The sequence below is a fragment of the Talpa europaea genome (genome assembly GCF_964194135.1).
Source record: "Talpa europaea genome assembly, chromosome: 16".
Taxonomy (NCBI): Eukaryota; Metazoa; Chordata; class Mammalia; order Eulipotyphla; family Talpidae; genus Talpa; species Talpa europaea.
The window spans coordinates 41,613,421-41,625,152 of NC_140084.1; the positions used below are offsets into that span (position 1 = coordinate 41,613,421).

Genomic DNA, 11,732 nt, shown 5'->3' on the forward strand with positions numbered 1-11,732 from the left:
CCTTTTTCCCATTGGATTGTTTGCAATCAGCAGCCTAGATGCAGAAAGAAGTTCTACTGTGGACCTTTCTGGAGTGAGGAGAAGGAGGGTGAAATGAATGTGGGGGTGGGGGGTGGTAGGAATGGGAAGGGAGGGGATAGGTTGAAGAAAAGAAGGGTGTGGTTCCCTAAATCACTAACTCATGAAAAGCAGTGGTCATTGGACAGCCAGGTTACCAGCTGTGTCACTTTGGGCAAATATTTTTGGCTTCTGTGCCTCGGTTTCTTCATCTGTAAGTGGGGGGTAATAATGGCTCCCTTTTCATGGAGTATTGTAAGGATTGAATGAGTTAATGCCAGTAAAGTGCTTATAGAAGTACCTGGCACATAGGAGACCCTCAATCGGAAGTTTATCATTTGTTTGATCACTAAGTGCCTACCTTGCACTATCTTGCCTCTCTTGCTCCTGGGCTGGGAGTTGCTTGACCTCTTCATACAACAGACCCTCCTATCCCCAATCCTTCACCTCCTCATGCCTCTAGCACCAGGAACTGAGTGTGTGATCAGGGAGAGGACTAGAGACATCGCAGAGGTGAGGTGGGGGGAGGGGGGAGCAGATCAGTGTCAAAAGGAAGAGCTCAAGCCAAAGTTTCCCCCCCACAGAAAAATGGGGGCAGAAAGGAGTTCTCTATAGCATAGTGTAGAGTGGTTCTAGCCTGAATCCCTCATGCAAAGGGCTTGTCCTGACTGGGGACCAGGGAGCAAGGGATGGGGCAGCGTGAGGTGAGGAGGGGGTGGTGTGCTAAGGCTGGGAGGGGGAAGGGCTAGAGCAGGGTTTTTGGACCCTCCCCCAGGAACAACAGGGCTGGAGGAGGGGCAGCCCGGGGCCCAAGGTCACTGTGTCATTGTTACCATGGCAACGGCCACCTCTCTACAGGGAACCTGAAAAGGGGTGAAGGGAGGGGGAGCTCCCAGGTCCCTGAATCTGGGGACAGAAAGAGGAACAATCGGAGAGACAAGGGGGCAAAGCTTAGAGACAGAAAGAGCCGCTGGTCTCTGGAGACCTGTCCATCTGGGAAGTCTGCCCGCACACTATGGGTGCTCAGTTAGTGTCCCTTGGAGACAGAGAGTTTGAGAGACTCAAACGCACAGAGATACCAGTAGAAGGAAGAACCTGCAGGTGGACCAACCCTGAAGGGTCCTCAGGCTTAACCCAGCCATGCAAACCTGCCACCCCAACAATTTCTGAGCCCCTGAAGCAATTATGTTTGCCCCTGCACTGGCTTTCTTGCCTTTACATTCCTCCTGTCTGGGACTAACTAGGACAGTAGCTTTGGTGCAAGCGAATGCCTGCTAGCCCCTAGAGCTGGGGTGGGGAGGGGGAGGAGGAGAAATAGACCCCCTGCCTCCTTTACTCTCAAGGCCCCAGGTGCCCTCGGCCCCCCTTCAGAATGGCCCCTCTGAGGGGTCACATAGTCCTTCAATTCCTCCAGGAGACTGGGCCCTCTTTGCCCTCCAGGGAACCCTCATGGTCCTTCCCTTTCTCTCAGGAAAACAGGTATTCTCCTTATTCTAAGGTGTGTGCGATAGTGCCCCCCCACCCAACCCGAGATCACAGCAGGGGTCCACTTGGTCTGCCTGCCCTCTGCTGGCCTGACACTGGTACTGCAGGGACTGCCATCCAGCACCCAGTGCGAACAGAAATTGATTTAAAAGGACAGAAACTGAGCAGAACTGAAAATCTTGCATTTTAATTCCTCTAAGGTTTCAGACATTCAGGTCCTAGGGATCCAAGCCCCCAGATTCTTTGGGGACTCAGACATCAGGAACTGGGGTTCCCAACCCATAGGTCAACGAAAGAAAGACAACTTCTCCTGCAGCCAGGTCTCTGTGAGGTCATCAGTGGTGCGGATTTCAAACACCTGGGCAGGGAGAGGTCAGCATTATGATCCGCTCAGGAAAAGAGGTCCCCCCTTCTCCCCCAGACCAGGAGCCCCGACCCCCACACCCCCAGCCCCTGCCTCCCTAACTCTCTAGAGCCTCCAGGCCCAGACCTTCGTGAGCTCTGCCGTCTGCACCAGTCTGTTCTTACTCCCCGCGTACATCATCTGTTGTTCAGGTTTGCAGCCTGTATGGAAAAGAGGGTGCATAGCTGGGGGGCACGGGGTGTTCCCCGAGGCCCTAGTAATGTCTCACAGGCCCTGCAGTTTTTCTAAGAGTCCAAGGAGTCTTCTAAGGAGGGCCCTGAGGTCAAGCTCAGGCGGGCCAGGTTTGTGGGAGGACTTGAAATTATGGGAACCCATGGGCTCTTGAAGAATCTGAGCCTCCACCTCACCCCACTACCCTCCCAGCACTCGCACCACCTGTGCAACACACTGGCCGGTCACACTCACGCCTGCACATGTTCACACAGCCTCGTCCACAGTCACACTCATTCACACAGTCACATTCACACCTGCTCTCCCAGAGTCACGCTTACACACTTCACACAGGTGTCTAAGGCCCTCTTCCCAGGAAGGGTCAAGCTGTGTCTCACCTACAGGGCTGGAGAAGATGAAACACAAGGGGTAGGACACCCGGCCATCTTCGTGCACGTACTTGTAGCTGTAAACCACGAACCTGTACCAGTGAAAGGGAAATTGAGCTTGGAACTTTGGATCCCAGGCCCAGCGGCCATTACCTTGAAATCTTGCTTGAGTAGGAAAACCTTGCGTTAACCACTGAGGCCCCAAGAACTGACTTCAAACACAATAACTGAATCAAAATAATAACAGTCAGTGACTATTTTTTGACTCGCAACAACTCTGGAGTACAGCTGCTCTTATTATCTCTATATTACAGATACGGAAACTGAGGCATCTGTAATATGTCCCCAAAGGTGGGGTCATTGGTTCCAAGTTCTATGTCTGGAGGGAGGATCGGAACCCAGAAAGTTCAGCATGGGTGGAACCGCAGGAAGTCCACCACTGCACCGTACTGTCCAGCGCCCAGACCAGGCTGAGTCCAGGCTCAGACTAGCCCAGCATAAAATGCAAGTCTGGGGCCCTTTGTTCAAAAGGCAGGAAGTCTTTTCCTTTCTTCATCAGTCTCTCTCCAGCCTGATCAAGTCTTAAATTTGATATTTAAAGTCATGCTATCTTGGGCCTAGGGACACTTGCAGTGGTGGTGGTGATGAGGGAGGAACAGATGCTTACGAGGGCCCCTGGAATTTGTCAAGCAGGTGTGTTCCAACCCTGCCCCTGCCCCTCCCTGAATCAGCATGCGGGCCCCTGCCTGCAGCAGAGGGTGCCAGGGGTCACTAGGCCAGAGAGGGAGGGAGTGGCTGAGAACCCATCCAGGGGAGGTGGAACTGAGTTTGATCCAAGCTTCCAAGTCCCCAGCATGGTCCTATTGGACTTGACACCAAACTCAAATTCAAAGATAAAAGGATGCAGAATTTAAGATGGCTGGTGGTTATGGAGGATTAACCCCAAAGTGTGAGGTTCCTGCTGGGTCCGGGGCCCTTTGTTACTGTCCTGGCTGAGACTTACTACCTGGGATTGAGGCTCAAAGTCCTAGGGTCCCCAAAATTCACCCCAGTTGAAATGAAAACTCCAAACAGACCAGTTTTCATAAAAGTATCAAAGAAAGGGCCTCCCTGGTGGCACAAGGGGTTAAGCACAGCACTATGAAGCTATCAGCAGCCACTGCAGCAGGAGTTCAATCCCTGGCCAGGAAGCTACCCACCCACATGGCACAGCAGACCTCTCCTGTCTCGTCCACTGCTCCCCTCAGCAGTGTATTTCAGCCAATCCCCCTGTTTTGCTCCCCACTCTGTCTCTGGTGAATTCTCTCACCCTGCATCTCTGGCCTACACCCCAGTTAATGTACGCATAAATAAATAAATCTCTTTTTTTTTTTAAGTATCAAAGAGATCCTCCCCACAAAAAAAGCACCACGTTCCTGTGACTTCCACAGGACTCTCCCTAATCGTTAAAAGACCAGATCATTCCTTTGCTCCCCAAAGCATTTCCAAACACTGAAAAATAAGCAAAATGTCATTGTTTTTTAAATGAAGCAAGTGCAACGTTGAGACCAAAAATTGACCCAAAAAAATAAGTAAAAAAATATTAGTATGTAAACAAATAGTCTCGTATGTGGACTCTTGGCATCAAACATGGCGTCCCTAAGCCCCAGGATGGAGAAGCCCTTAGTCCCTCCATCATCACTCCTCCACTGTGGCCTGACCCTCCCCTGTCTTCCCCCAGGATACCTGGGCTGTCTCTCTGGCAACTCTGTTTTTAGTTCCTCTGGAGAAATGTTCTGGAGCAACAACAAAATAAAAACAGAAAGAGAAAGAGAAAGAGAGAGAGACCACTGTTAAAACCACTATATGTCTAGGCACTGGTCTAAGAAACACATGTGGATTAACCCACTGAGCTATCCCATCACCCCGTGGGGTAAAGTCCTCTTAGTATGCCCACTCTACAGGTCCGCAAACTGAGGCCCCGTGGAGTTAAAGACACTCGCTCATTTGCACAGATAATGAGCAGCAGAGTCCGGATTTGGATCTGGTTTCAAATCATAATCCCCTTGCTACACTTCTTTCTGAAGATGTGAGGGAGGCTGGATCCTGGCCAATCCCCCTCCCTGATCAAATGACTCCCTCCTCGCTCCTTCCTACCATACTAGGAAGTAAGCCTTATTATCATCCCTGTTGCTGACAAGGACCTTTAGGCCAAGAGAGGGTGAGGCTGCCCTTGGTTAGGGGATTTCTGCTAGCTTTTGGTGAAGTTATCTGGAACTCTAAAGTGCCAATAAGATATTAGCATCATCGTTCTGATTTTATTGAGCATCCACTGTATCTACTATGTTCTAAACAAGGATTAAGTCATTGAATCCAGGGGCTTCCCTGGTGGCGCAGGGATTAAAGTCTCAGCATCATCACCAGCCACTGCGACCTGAGTTTGATCCCCAGCAAGGGAGCTACCCACATGGCACAGCAGACCTCTTACCGCTGCTCCCCTCAGCAGTGTATTTCAGTCAATCCGCCTGTTCTGCTCCCCACGCTGTCTCTGGGGAATCCTCTCACCCCCCACCACACACCTCTGGCCTGTACCCCAGCTCTTGTATGCACAAATAAATCTTTAAAATAAAAAAAAAAGTCCTCCCAGTCCCACCCTGCAGGGGTCCATCCACACCAGCCCCTCACCTGATATTCTTCCTCCAGCACCACCATCTGCCGGTCTTTGTCCACCTTCACTGTGTGGGGGAGCACAGCAGGGTTAGACGCCCCTCCTAGCCATCGGGGCCACCAGCCCGGCCCTCCCTCCGGGCCCCCGGCGCCCCTTCCATGGAGGAAAATAATACTCACTTATTATGGCTGCATTGTCTGTCTCTTTTCGGAAGCGGAATTTCCTCAGCTTTTCCTTTAGTTCTGGGTCCACCTCGCACACCACCAGGGAGTCGGACTGCATGGAACCAGAGAGCTGAGCAGGCCTGGCTGGCCTCAGCCCCTGCCTCCTTCCTCAAACCCCATGTCGCCATGTTCGAATGGGGTGGAGGGTCGCCACGGCCCACGTGAGACCTTGTGCGTGCCCGCAGAATGCGCCCTGCCCTGGGGCCCTGGCTGCTCTTGATCAGGACCCACAGCTTGGGTGCAGAGCAGAGGCTGCACTCAATACCCTCATGCGACACTCAGGAAGACCCAGGGGCCTGCTTGCCTGGATCAAAACCCTGAATCACCATCTCTCTTCCCCAAGAGAGGCCCTGAGGCACAGTGGGGTCCCTCTCCCAGCCCCTGTTCTTCAGCTGGGAAGCCCCAGGTACCTTCCCAGCCCAACCCCACCCCTGACCTTTACCCTCCCCCTCCCCCATCCCAGCCCCTGACCATGACTTTTCTGTCCACAGGTCTCTTCTTTTCGCAGTTCTGCAGTCTTCTAGGGGTGGGGATGAGCACTTGGGGGGCGGGGTGTAGGGTAGGGGAAAGGTTTCATCTACCACCACATCCTGTTTATGCCTGTTCTGAGACAACTGTCACAGAAGGCTCCTCCCCCTCCTTCCTTCCCCTCCTCTAAGCAGGACCTCCCAGGCTTGCAGTCACTCAGACCAGGATTCCAATGCAGCATTGCTGTGTGACCCGAACTAAGGAACTTCTTAGTGCTGATTCAGGGTTGTTGTGAGACTGAAAGAACTTCATGTGTCTCCCAGTGTGGTCAATGCACAGTAGAGGTTAACAATTAGTTTGTGCCTGCCTCCCTCCTCCAGGAAGCCTTCCTGGATTTCCCCCCCATTTGGACTATTTGAATCCCAATGCAGAAAAAGGGAATTTAGAGTTATTTGCTGGTCAGACCCTCAGCCATTATGTTGATGGGGAAAGGGAGACAGGAGACCACAGTGAATTTTTTTTTTAAAGATTTATTTATTTATACAAGCACTGGGTACAGTCAGAAGCACGGGAGGGTGAGAGAATTCACCAGAGCCAGTGCGGGGAACAGAACAGGCAGACTGGGGCCTCCCTGGTGGCACAAGGGGTTAAGCAGAGCACTGTGAAGCTATCTGCAGCCTCCGCAGCATTCATTCGATCCCGGCCAACCAGGGAACTACCCATATGGTGCAGCAGACCTCTTCTGTCTCACCCGCTACTCCCCTCAGCAGTGTACTTCAGTAGATCTGCCTGTTCTGCTCCCCATTCTGTCTCTGGTGAATCCTCTCACCTCCTTCCCCCCACCTCTGGCCTGTACCCCAATTCTTGTATGCATAAATAAATCTTTAAAAAAAAAAAAAAAGAACAGGCAGACCGACGAAGTACACTGCTGAGGGGAGCAGCGGGCGGCAGGAGAGGTCTGCACGCCATGTGGGACCCTCCTCTGTGGCCGGGGAGCAGCCGGGGATCAAACCGGCGCTGCAGAGGCTGCGGGCAGCTTCACAACCCAGCGCTCAACCGCTGCGCCACCAGGGAGGCCCGACAGCAAATTTTTTCCTGAAGTTTTTCAACCTATCTGACCCTATGACAGTGACAGCCCATCTGTCAGACCACTCCTCTGTTTTTTAATTAAAAGCATTTTGATTTGGGCCTCCCCGGTGGCGCAGCGGTTGAGCGCTGGGTTGCGAAACTGCGCGCGGCCTCTGCGGCGCCGGTTCGATCCCCGGCTGCTCCCCGGCCACCAGAGGAGGGTCCCACATGGCGTACAGACCTCTCCTGCCGCCCGCTGCTCCCCTCAGCAGTGTACTTCGGTCCTTCTGCCTGCTCTGCTCCCCGCTCTGGCTCTGGTGAGTTCTCTCACCCTCCCATGCTTCTGACTGTACCCAGTGCATGTATAAACAAAACAAACAAACAAACCAGCAAACAAATAAATAAAGCATGCCTCTATAAAAAAAAAAAAAAAAGCATTTTGATTTGCCCCCCTTCCTATCCTGAAATGAAATTCCTAGCTAATGTAATCTACTTACACACATTCTCCCCCCAAATCAATGTGATATCCTGTCATATAAAGGAAAAATAATTCACAGGAGGGCCTGCGCATTTCAGTGAGGAAATATGAGAATATTCACAGCCCTACCTCGGCTGACCCCCAGTGCCGCGCCCTCCACAGTAGTGGACAAATCTCTTAGCCCCTCTCCTTGGGCATTGGGCACAGCCCCTCCCACCCACTCAAGGGCAACCATTCTCCGACTCCTGTGCCATCCATGAGCCCTCTCTGCTGTGTCTTTCCCCTCAGCTATATGCTCAGTACTGTCTTCCGTCTCACACGCTCAGCCCCTGTTTCTGTGCGGCCACTGCCTCTTCATTTCCTTCCCCTTTCAGCAAAAGTTGTTGAAAGAATCACCTAAACTGGCTGCCTCCTCCCAACCGACTCCTCTGCTCAACCCTCTGCCACAGACTCTCATTCCCATCCCACGTCAGGGCCACCAGTGGCAGAGGCCACCAGTTGCAGCGTCATTTCTCAGTCTTCATCTACCATCCCTGTCAGCTACGGCAGGCATCGGCCATCACACCCTCACCTGAAATGACTCAGGACACCCCTCCCGGCTGGCGTTCCTCCTACTCCTCTGACTGCTCCTTTTCAACCTCCCTGGCTGATCCTTCTGTTAACAGAGGGGTGTCCCGGAGCTCAGTCCTAGGTCTCCACATCTCCATCCTCCTTCTTTCCTGATTTCATTCATCTCCTGGCTTTCAAAGGGAATTCCCTGATCATTTTTCCAACCTGAACTTCTCCCTAACTGTAGACTCCTTCAATACCCGCCAACCTGACATCCCCATCTGGATGTCGTAGAGGATCCTGGATCCTTCTCTTTCTTCTGACGATATACATCAAAACCTGTCAGTTCTGAACTTCAAACTGTGACCAGAACCTGTCCCCTTCATCCCTCTCCACAGCCCATACCCCAGTCCTGACCACCTTCATCTCCTGCCTGAATTCTCCCAGTAGTCCCCCCAACTTGCTTCCTAATCTACCCCCCCATTCTACTCTTCATGATTGTCAGACAGCTTCTAACTAAACCCAAGTCAGAAGACACCCCCTGTCTCAAATACTCCCACAGCTCGCACAGATTATTCTATGAATAATCCTACCACTGGGCCTTTGCACCTGCTGTCCCTCTTTCTGAATCCCTTTTTCCCTCATGGTTCACCCTTTACTCCTTCAGATTTCTGTTCAAATCTCACCTGATCAAAGGATCTTTCCGACCGAAAACAGGGCAGGCCTCACCTCTCCATCCCCTTATCTGGGATGGAGATCATGTTTATCATGTTTATCAAGTAACACCAAGTTATAGTGTGTTGTTTTTTTTAAAAAGATTTATTTATGCATACAAGAACTGGAGTATAGGCCAGAGGTGTGTGTGTGTGGGGGGGGGTGAGATTATTCACCAGAGACAGAGTGGGGAGCAAAACAGGCAGGCAGATCCACTGAAATACACTGCTGAGGGGAGCAGTGGGCAAGACAGCAGAGGTCTGCTGTGCCATGTGGGCAGCTCCCTGGCTGGAGATAGAACTCGTGCTTCAGTGGCTGCGGATAGCTTCATAGGTTGTGTCTTAACCCCTTGCGCCACCAGGGAAGCCCCACAGTGTGTTATTTATTGTTCATTCCCCCTGACCACAATATAAGCTTCACGAAGGCAGGGGTTTCTGCCTGCCGTGTTCATTTTTGAATTTCCAGCACCTTGAGCATTGCCTGGCACATAGTAGGTACTCAAGAAATATCACTGAATGAATCAATGAACCATTCTCTGTGGTGTGACAGTTGTTGTGTGGTTGTAGGGGGTGTGTAGTGAATGGGGCTTTGCTCCCGCCAACCCTTGCCTCTCCTCAGTGTCTGTGATGCCAGGCTCTCCTGGTTTCCCTCCTCTGCCAACTCCATCGGAGTCTGTTGAGAGTGTCAATTCCTTGGCTCAAACCTGACATGTCCCCTTTTCTCGAGGTTCCTTAGGGTCCTTGTCTCCACCATTCATCCTTTATACCCTCAGCAGCCTAGGTCACTATGTCCCACAGCTTTCATTACCATCTTTGATGATCCTCAAATGTTGCTTTACAGCCCCATTGTCTCTCTTAAGCTCCAGATCCAGGGGGTGTGCAGCCTCTGGACCCCAACGCTGAGAGGCCCACACTGGGCTCAGCATCTTCCAGACCTGCCTCTCCCCTGGGTCTCCTCCTCAGAGAACACACACACAGAGCCAGTCAGAGCGCCCTGTCTTGGGTCTCTCTCCCTCTCTCCCCTCTGCGACTAGCCAGTGCAAGGGTAAGTTCATTGAGTTAAGGGCACCTCCTCCTCTTCCCGTCCCACCCTGGCATGAATGCCGTCTCCCACCCAGCTACCTCCCTGGATCCCGTGTCCCAGTTCTATTCCCTCCAACCCGTCCTCCACAGAGAAGCCAGAAATGCCTTTCCGAACCCTCCACTCACCGTACCTTGCCAGCGTGAAGTACTTCCATGGCTCTCCAGTGCCCTCAGGTCAAGTCCAGACCCCACTGGTAGCCAAACATCTGCCTTGGTTCATTTCTCACCCCTCGCTCCTGCCTAGAACTCTACCCTCGACCCCTACTGCATTTCCTTGAGCTCCTCTGACCACATGCCTCCATCCCCTGAGAGCGTCCGGGGCGAGGACCCTCGCTCTCATTAGTTCACAGCGATCCAGGAAAGTGTGGAAATGAACAGCTTACAGAACAGTAGCGACAGCCTCGTTTATTACGGCCTCTTGGGCCCAGCGCTATGTGGGCAGCGTCTCTGTCCTATTTGATCCCATTCCTGTTTGCGAGACGAAGAAACAGGCTCGGAAGGGGCTGCGGTAAGAAAGCCGGGAGCGTCGGCTCGTATCCCAGACCCCGGCACAGCAGCGCCGGGGCCTTGGGGGCGACGTAGGGGCGGGGCGGGGAGTCGGGCCTTGAACGCCAGAGTCAGGAATTGTGACTTAGCTCAGGCCGCCGAGGGCGACGCGGGCCCGACTGCCCCCTGCCGGGCCGGAGGCCCAATCGCGGCTCCGCCGGGCTCGTTGCCCGGGGCAACGTCGCGCGCGCCCCGCCCCTTCCCCGCCCGCCCGGCCCGAGACTCGGGCCGAGCCTCTTACCCGTCAGTCCCCCGGCCGGCCAATCCCGCTGCGAGGGGGGCGGGCTCTGGGCCTCGCTCGGCCCCCGCCGCTCCCCTCTCCGCGGGGACCCTGCCTTGCTCTGCGCACACCTCCCGCCCTTCGGGCTGCCCTCGCCGCCCGTTGGCGGGCGCGCCGTTCGTCACCGCGGCGTCAGCTAATGCCGGCGCGCGGCGGCCCCGTCGGGGCGGGGCCAGGGGCGGTGACGCACGGCGCGGTGACGCAGCGCGACGGCGGCGGCGGCGGCGGCGGTGGTCGGTGCGGGAGGAGGGAGGGGAGCTCGCGGCCCGGAGAGGGGGCGACGGCGGCGGCGGCGGCGGCCTGAGGAGGCCCGGGCGGCGGCGGCGGCGGCGGCCGAGGCGGTGAGTCGCGGGCGAGGCCGGGCGGACGCGGGCCGGCGGCGGGTCGGGGCGCGCGGGGCTCACCTCAGGGCGCCCCAGGCCGCGCGGGCGGCCCCGCCCCCTCAGGGACCCCGAGCCGCGGGCGGTGGCGGGCGCGGAGCGCGGGCCGCGGCGGCCCCGACCCTCGAGAGGTTCCCCCACCCGTCCCGCGAATCGCCCTCACAGGCCGCTTCAGAAGCTTCCCTCCGGGATTCTCACACCCTCGGGGCGGCCGAGGGGCCCGGTCAGGGGACCTTTCCTCGTGAAGCCCCCCGATCTACCTCAGACACCTCCCTGGAGGGCGTTCCCGCTGATCCCCGAACTCTGCCTCAGGGACTCCCTGAAAACCCCCATCCCCCTCCCGTGACCCGAAAGTCTTCCCGAGAAACCAGCACATTTCCCCCGTCCTCTCCCCCGACCGTCACAGGTCTCCTCGATCTTCCTCAGAGAACCCCCTCTTTGGCCTCGAATCCCCATCCTCCTCCTCCATCCAAAAATACTCCCCGGAGGCCGCTCCTCATATATTCCAGCAATATGTGTCAGATATCTTCTCCAGGAGCCTTCCTCACAAGCTCTACAGATCTCCCTCAGAGTCTCCCTGAAATCCCCTCCAGATCCCGCACATTCCAGAAGTCTCCCTCAGAGACCGCCTTGGCGTAGCCCAGCCGTCTCCCCCAGACTTCCCCCTCACATAGCCCAAGAATTTTCCACCCCACCTACCCCCATACCAGAAATCACCTTGGAGATTTTTCCATTTCTGGCCCCCAAATCTTAGAACCCTTCCCCCCACACACTCACCCTTTGGAATGTCT

General features: G+C 54.7%; 1 protein-coding gene across 1 annotated transcript; it reads right to left on the reverse strand.

Moving 5' to 3' along the window:
* Positions 1-1,713: 1,713 nt before the first annotated feature.
* Positions 1,714-5,905, reverse strand: GMFG (glia maturation factor gamma). The gene is made up of 7 exons (XM_084257271.1): positions 5,848-5,905; positions 5,332-5,428; positions 5,170-5,219; positions 4,231-4,280; positions 2,515-2,597; positions 2,033-2,106; positions 1,714-1,900 (listed from the first exon to the last, which is right to left on the reverse strand). Exons 1-7 carry the CDS (start codon positions 5,848-5,850, stop codon positions 1,829-1,831), a joined length of 429 nt encoding a protein of 142 aa, XP_084113397.1. The 5' UTR covers positions 5,851-5,905; the 3' UTR covers positions 1,714-1,828.
* Positions 5,906-11,732: the final 5,827 nt, after the last annotated feature.

Bases quoted from the DNA above. Each gene is read 5' to 3' on its own strand.
- GMFG (XM_084257271.1), bottom strand. The intron at 5,220-5,331 runs GTGAGTATTATT...TCCCCCACACAG, and splicing joins AGACAATGCAGCCATAATAA to TGAAGGTGGACAAAGACCGG. The intron at 1,901-2,032 runs GTCTGGGCCTGG...CTCCCTGCCCAG, and splicing joins AGACGGCAGAGCTCACGAAG to GTGTTTGAAATCCGCACCAC.